This window comes from Otolemur garnettii, unplaced genomic scaffold, assembly GCF_000181295.1.
Source record: "Otolemur garnettii isolate 467f Iridium unplaced genomic scaffold, OtoGar3 scaffold00016, whole genome shotgun sequence".
In the NCBI taxonomy this organism is placed as follows: domain Eukaryota; kingdom Metazoa; phylum Chordata; class Mammalia; order Primates; family Galagidae; genus Otolemur; species Otolemur garnettii.
This window is the reverse complement of record NW_003852411.1, coordinates 28132234-28139889: the sequence shown is the minus strand read 5'-3', so window position 1 is coordinate 28139889 and position 7656 is coordinate 28132234. Positions and strand designations below refer to the sequence as shown.

General features: G+C 35.4%; 1 protein-coding gene across 1 annotated transcript in view; it reads left to right on the top strand.

Moving 5' to 3' along the window:
• The window catches only part of NUF2 (NUF2, NDC80 kinetochore complex component), a 29187-nt gene that overhangs the window by 5585 nt on the left and 15946 nt on the right, over positions 1 to 7656 (top strand). Inside the window, exons 4-7 of the mRNA XM_023510772.1 lie at positions 533 to 606; positions 1871 to 1967; positions 2841 to 2903; positions 6551 to 6688. Coding sequence (XP_023366540.1) covers positions 533 to 606; positions 1871 to 1967; positions 2841 to 2903; positions 6551 to 6688 — 372 coding nt within the window. The remainder of the gene's footprint in view (positions 1 to 532; positions 607 to 1870; positions 1968 to 2840; positions 2904 to 6550; positions 6689 to 7656) is intronic.

The following is a 7656-nucleotide window of genomic DNA, read 5'->3' as shown; positions in this document are numbered from 1 at the left end:
GATCCCCAACTCTCTCTTTCTATCTGTGTGTCTCTTTTTTTCTCACAATCACACACAATTTTGCTTGGCTATTCCTCTGTTTTTAAAATATAGTTCAGATATCCGTTACTTCTTTGTATCCCTCTCCGACCTGTCTCCCCAGCCATTACCCAAGTTGGTTTAAGTGTTGTTCTTCATTGTTCCCATCGTATGGAACGAGATATTTCACAGCTTTTCACAGATTTTTATTCATGTATCTGACTCTTCAAGGAGACTGAGCTACTTAAGTTCTGGAACTATGAGTTAGTCTTGGGAATTCCTGGTATCTAGTACAGTTCCTAATGATGGTAAGAACTCCATATTTGTGTTAGGTCAAGAAATTCCTCATTTGTCATGAATGTCTATCTCAAATTTCTTATTTCTGACGGCAGAAATAGCAGAGTGAGTAAACATTTTGCAGCCTGTGCTAGGAGGCTTTTTTGGAAAAAAAAAAATCACTGATTATGTTGAAAATGAGAGATTTAATATGAGATTATTAAACTTGCCTTAATAGAAATCCTCTGCAGACAAAATGCAGCAGTTAAATGCCGCACACCAGGAGGGATTAATGAAACTGGAGAGACTTGAGTAAGTAGGACATGTACAAATAAAATAAATACAATTTCAAAATGCAAAGTGAATTATAAGTAATATTTTATAACCTAGCAGTCCACATTGTTTCTTGTTAATTAATTTATCTTCCTCAATAGATTACTTAAACTTGACATTTCTAAAGAAAGAAAAATTCTTTTTCTTTTATCTAACTCTTGTGAAATATATCCTTTGGCATCTTTCTTGTTGTTGGTGTGTTAGCCTGAGTAGTTTAAAGTCTTAGCTTACTTTTCTAAGTTATATCTAGAGAACTTACTTTTCTAAGTTATATCTAGAGTATTTGTCTTCATAGATGAACAATAATTGTCTAGACTCTTTCTTCCTCCAGATCAATTAATGTCTGGAGGAAGATTTTACTCCAACAGAGTTTTTTGGTTTTGTTTTTCACTCAGATTACATAGGAGAAAGGGTCACTTGAAAGTTATGACTACTTGGGTGTCCTCAGGTATATATTGATTTTAAGTAGAAGGATTTTTTTTGTTCTAATTTGTTGATGTCTTTGAGGTTATTTGCTTCAGATGAGAGCTTTTCTAAATTGTTTCTTTTAGTAAAAGTTGATTTTGTAAGCTGCAGAAAGCTGAAAAGACTGGGGATAGGAGGCAGATAGAACATAGTAAAAGATACCACAGATTAAGTCAAAAGGAAAGTGACAGGCTGGGCCAGAATAGTTGCAACTTACGCCACAAAGCATTCCTAACCTCTGATAACAAGATCCAGGGACTATTTCTAACATTACTAACATATAAGATGCTCCCACAAACTGATAAGAAAAAAGATAACAGAAAAATGGGAAAAGGCTATTCGCAGAGAGTTTACTGCAGAATAAAAATAGATGGCTAATATGCCTGATAGGCAAAACTAACATGGAGCACATTCAGATGGAAGGGCCTGGATCCAGGAATGAGCCATGTGGAGGGAAGAGAGCCAGAGCAGGGGTGGAGATACCAGTATTAAACAGGAAAGAGAACACCAGGTTCATTTTATTAGGAGTAAAGTTAGAAAGGGTGGACAAATGCATAGATCTGATGGTAAAAAATCAAAAGAGCTCATCTGATTTTTATTTTCTCTCTGTAATAGAGGCTAGATAATCTGTTTTAAATGGCTGTCATATGAAAGCATATAATTCAGAAACATGAAAGCAGATGGTTTCTTCTAAGTTCTTTGAGGGCAGGATTTTATTTTAGCCTTTCAAAGTTAAGGACTCAATAAATGTTATTTTAATCTATTTTGCTGTGTTCAGTTCTGTTCCAGTTGAAGAGCAAGAAGAGTTCAAGCAACTTTCAGATGCTATTCAGGAGCTGCAGCAATCACTGAATCAGGATTTTCATCAAAAAACGGTATCTGTTGGGAGAGACTTTAAATACAATTTTTGTGTGTGTGTGTGTGTGGATGTGGCAGGACATGTAGAAGAAAAGCACATTGCTTTCAGTTACTAAAGAAATAAAATATATTGCTGTGCCCCATGTAGTGGATTTATACTTCTCTCATTTATATAGAATTAGGTTGGTTTGTTTCTGTTGCCAGTTATGTGCTGTCTCGTTGAATAAAATCTTTGAGAGTTTTTTATGTTTAATTCTGATGTTTCCAAACCAGGCACTATGGTACCCTGGACACTGCAACACACCCTCAAGGAAGCATCAGAATATTTCAAATTTTCAAGAGAAACACTACAATACTTATCTTTTGTCATACACTTTGTAACTGAACGTAGTTCACAGTTTTGATGTTTGATTACTTTCTTCTTTCTCAATTTTTGTGAAACTGAGGTTTTGGCATTTGCTATAGTAAAAAGTACCATCTGAAAATGATTATGCCGCAGGAAATCAGAGTGTCCATTTCCAATCTGAAATACATACTCCATGGTATGTGAAATTTATGCAGTGCCTAATACACCTCTAATTATCGAGCAATTGTAGTTATTTAAGAATAAACTAAAATTTGTTTTTCAACTTATAAGTATTATCTTTTCGGGGGACTACAGGATTGTTAGAACATAAACACTTAGGCAATTGTTTGGCCTTAATTACATAGTTAGGAGCTCTTGGATATTTCTTTTGGCCTAAGGGCATCATGAACAGAGAAAGTTTGAAGATCATCAGGTCTAACCCCATTTAATGGCTCTTTTTTCTTACCTTTATTTTATGAGAAGGTAGTAAGTGACTAAATTTAAATCTGTTTTGAATCTATAAAACTTTGCTTTTTTCCCTTAGATAGTGCTACAGGAGGGAAATTCCCAAAAGAAGGCAAATATTTCAGAGAAGACCAAGCATTTGGTAAGCACTTTTTTGTAGACTAGCATTTAAAATTTGAATATATTGTGTGAAGGAGGATGTTAGCTTTGTGTGTTATTATAGTTAAATATTTCTTCCTTATCTTTTTCCCTCAAAATGAAGTTAACTTTTTCAACCTAAATATAATAGATGATTATTGTTTTAAAAAACATCAAAACATGGCTCGGCGCCTGCGGCTCAAGCGGCTAAGGCGCCAGCCACATACACCTAAGGTGGCGGGTTCGAATCCCCAGCCCGGGCCCGCCAAACAACAATGATGGCTGCAACCAAAAAATGGCCAGGTGCTGTGGTGGGCGCCTGTAGTCCCAGCTACTTGGGAGGCTGAGGCAGGAGACTCGCTTGAGCCCAGGAGTTGGAGGTTGCTGTGAGCGTGATGCCATGGCACTCTACCCAGGGGGACAGCTTGAGGCTCCGTCTCAAAAAAAAAAAAAAAAAACATCAAAACACAGAAACATAGAAAGTAAAAATGACCTGAAAGCAGCTTAGCAAATAATATGATGTATATCACAGATTATACTTGCTATGCAAATATAAATATAAATGTGTAATTTTACATAAATGAAATTACACTTAACATATCTCAAACCTGCTTTCCCCCCTACTTAACAAGAGTACAAATAATTGGTAGTTTCAAATAGATCTTCATTACGTTAGTGTTTGCATCTGTTGTGTTTTATATGTATGTATTGTAATGTAGCCTTATAGTTCCCTATTGATAGCCTTTCATATTGCTTCTAAACTTTTTGCTATTAAAGATAAATATGTGTGTGTGCTATATGCATACATATGTACATACGTAAATTTCTGCATGAGGCTGCTTTCTATCTTACATTAAATTTCTCAATGTAGGATTTCTGGATCATGGAAACACACATTTAAAATTGACCCATATTTCCAAACAGACTTCTAGAAAGATAATAATTTATATTCCTAGGAATAGAATATGAGATTGTCTCTTTTCCTATATGTTTTCCAAAATTAGATGTTGGGGGGGTTTGGTTTTTGTTTGTTTGTTTTGGGGGTGGTTTTTGAGACAGAATCTCTCTCTATTGCCTGGGCTAAAGTGGCATGGCCTCAGCCTCCTAAGTAGCTGAGACTACAGGTGTGTGCTACCACACCTGGCTAATTTTTCTATTTTTGTAGTCTTGAGGTTTCTCTTTCCTCAGCCTCCCAAAGTGCTAGGATTACAGGCATGAGCCCCTGTGCCCGGCCTGGTTTAGTTGGTTTTTATTTTTTAATTTTTATCATTCTCACAGGGGAAGAAAATGCCATTTTAATTTGATTTGTTTAATTCTAGTGTTTTTGACCATTTTATTAAGTGATTTCTTATTTTTTGTGAATTACTTTTTTGTATACCTTGCTTATTTTATCCATTTTTAAAGAAACTCCATGATTTAGGCATAGTAGCTTTAGAATTAATTATCATTCAAAACCATGATTTTTTATATTGGAAGGTTTATGTTTTAATATAGTAATATTATAGATAAGGCCTTTATGGATATTGGCTTTAATTCTATACATAGAAGAGTCTGCCTCACTCAGCAGATTATTTTGTAATACTCTATTTTCTTACTGTGTTTTACCTATCATTTTAATACTTATAATTCAGAGACATCTGACATTTACTTTGGTATTATATACCCTTATTTTTCTATCATTCTTTTTATTGGTGAATGCTTTCATCTGAATAGTACTTATTCATTTCTTTCTGTCCCATTTAAATCTAATTAAAACAAAATCACCTTGTACTTATATCAAGTTTGGGCTTTTTATAAAGGGAAGAAAAGTGATGAAAGTTAACACTATATAAGGAAAATGATCTATTGTAGAGCATTAAAAGAGTAGATATCATGATGGTATACAGAACTCTAAGAATAAAATAACAATATACAGAAATAACACAAATGCATTATTTTAAACATTTAGTTTTGGCCTCAGAGTTAGCTAATCAAAAGGTAAAAATTGTACTTTTAAAAGTTAAAAATATTTAGACAAATTATGTAAGCCATGCCATAATACATTTCTATTATAAATTATTCAAATGATGTGTGTGTACACACATACATATATATATGGGGGGTCAAAAATGAATGGCCTTCTTATCTCAACCCTCTTTACCTTGAGGTGATACCTTTCCCTTCCTTTTTCATACATATATACAGATACAGATAGTCATGTGTCACTTTTTTGTTGTTTTTGTTTTTATAGCAATGCATAATACAGTTCCTTCACTTAATATTTTGTGGAAATTTTCCATGTCACTGCATAGCATCATAGAGAGTCCTCAAACAATATAATTGCAATTTATCAAAAACAAATATTTGGGAAAGAAATTCATAGGAACTTTTTTTTTTTTAAGAAACAGAGTCTCAGTTTGTTGTCGTTGGTAGAGTGCTGTGGCATCACAGCTCACAGCAACCTCCAGCTCTTGGGCTTTGGTGATTTTCTTACCTCAGCCCCCCGAGGAGCTGGGACTACAGGCGCACACCACAACGCCCAGCTATTTTTTTGTTGCAGTTTGGCGGGGGCCGGGCTCAAACCTGCCACCCTCCATATATGGGGCCGGTGCCCTACTCACTAAGCCACAGGAGCCACCCTATAGGAAGTTTTTTAAACATAATTTCAGACTTTAATAAAGTTTTAAAAGAATTCCTAATACTTTTCACATTGATTTCTTGAATGGCTACATTAGCTTTTGAAATTCAGGAGACAGGAATGGGCAAAGTGGGTCACTCTTATAATCACAGCACATTGAGAGGCCCAGGCAGGAGGATTGCTTAAGCCCACGGATTCCTGACCAGCCTGAGCAAGAATGAGACTCTGTTTCCACAAAAAAATAGAAAAATTAGCTGTGCATGGTAGCATGTGCCTATACTCATAGCTGTTTATGAGGTCAAGATCCTGTGAGCCTGGAGTTTTGGAGTTTGAGGTTGCAGTGAGCCATGATGATTATCACCACACTCTAGCCCAGGCAACAGCATGAGATGCTGTCTGAAAAAAAAAAGGAAAGAATTCACTTCCATAAACATGTATTGAATACCTTCTCAGTGCTATTACTTTGAGTACTAGAAGAACAAAGATGACTTCATAATTCTAATTTGCTCAGTCAGTTATGAAACATATAATTATAACATAAAGTTGCATGGATAATAATTATACTGTTTATGAAAAAAGTAGAGGAAGTGGGAGCAGGATTTTCAAGGATGAGTAGAAATTCAGCAGACAGAAAGGAGTGAGACAGTGGTATTCTAGGAGAATGATACTGATCTAAGATAGATCACTTGGACTTGTCTAATACATAAGACTAGGATTACTAGATGTAGGGCACAGTAGGAAAGGGAGAGATAGAAAAGCGGAGTAAGAGGCATGTAATGCAGGGCCTTGAATATCATGCTAAGGAGCTTGATCTCACCAGCAGGCAGGTGATGTCAGAATTTAATTTCACCACCAGTAGTTCCATGTTCACTTGCTTTGAAGTATAAAATAAAATTAATGATTTACCATTTCAATAAAGGATAAGAATATAGAGATTAGTTCCATGTTCACTTCTCTATATTCTTATCCTTTATTGAAATGGCAGATCACTAATTTTATTTTATGTCTAATATATAAAAATGTTTTCTTGACAGAATGAACTAAAATTGTCAATAGTTTCTTCAAAAGAAGTACAAGAGAGTTTGAAAACAAAAATTGTGGATTCTCCCGAGAAGCTAAAGAATTATAAGGAAAAAATGAAAGATACAGTCCAGAAGCTTAAAAATTCCAGGGTGAGTTAATATTTGTATTTTAATGTTGTCTAGCTTTTTAAAAGCAAACTTGTATTTAATCATGTGTTAATTTTCTGATTTCTGGATTGTGTGTACTTTTCTTCTTCTTAAGCCTTTTCATCTTATCCCTGATTTGCAATTCTTCTGTAAAGTGGGTATGGGGAAAAGAAATACAATTTTAAGACATTTGTTCAACTTTGTGACAAATTCTTGAGGCTTTGAAATGAATGATCAAAGCAGACATTCTCTGTCCTCATGAGATTTAGTTACATTATAATAGGGAGAACGATATTAAATAATTTTATAATTACATAATTACAGATTATAATATGTAGTATAGGCTACGTATGTGTGGGGGCAAGAAGGATTATATGATAAATCTCTGTACTTTCTGATCAACTTTGTCATGAATTTCAAACTGCTTGAAAAATTAAAATCTATTAGAATAGCACCAAAAGCGGGGGGTGGAGGGGTGGGATGGGTTGGAGCAAGAAGGCAGCAGAAAGGTTGGTCAGCTAAGCTCTTCTAGTATGACTGGGGGAATGAAAGAGAACCCAGCCATACCTGGCACAGAGACCTTACCTGGAGTCATGGCTCAGAGAACACAACGAGGTGGTGGTGAGCTGGATATTCCATGTGATCCAGAGCAGTGGAAATCTTAGTCATTAGAGCTAGGACTCCTATACTTTTGGTCATGGCAGAGGAAGAGTTTGGCTTTGCTCAGGCTGAGGTCACTTTAAGACCTAAGCTCTGAGACAAGGTAATTTGAAGCAAAGGAGGAAGTGAGAAGGAATAAGGACAAGGAGTTGAACAAGAAGAAAGAACACATGAGGAGGAACCAACAAAAAATTTGGGCAACATAAAAGACCAAAACAGAGCACCTTCCCCCAAGGGACCATGAGGCACCTACTACAGAAGACCCTGCCTATAAAGAATTAATGGATTTGACAGAAAGAATTTAAAATATG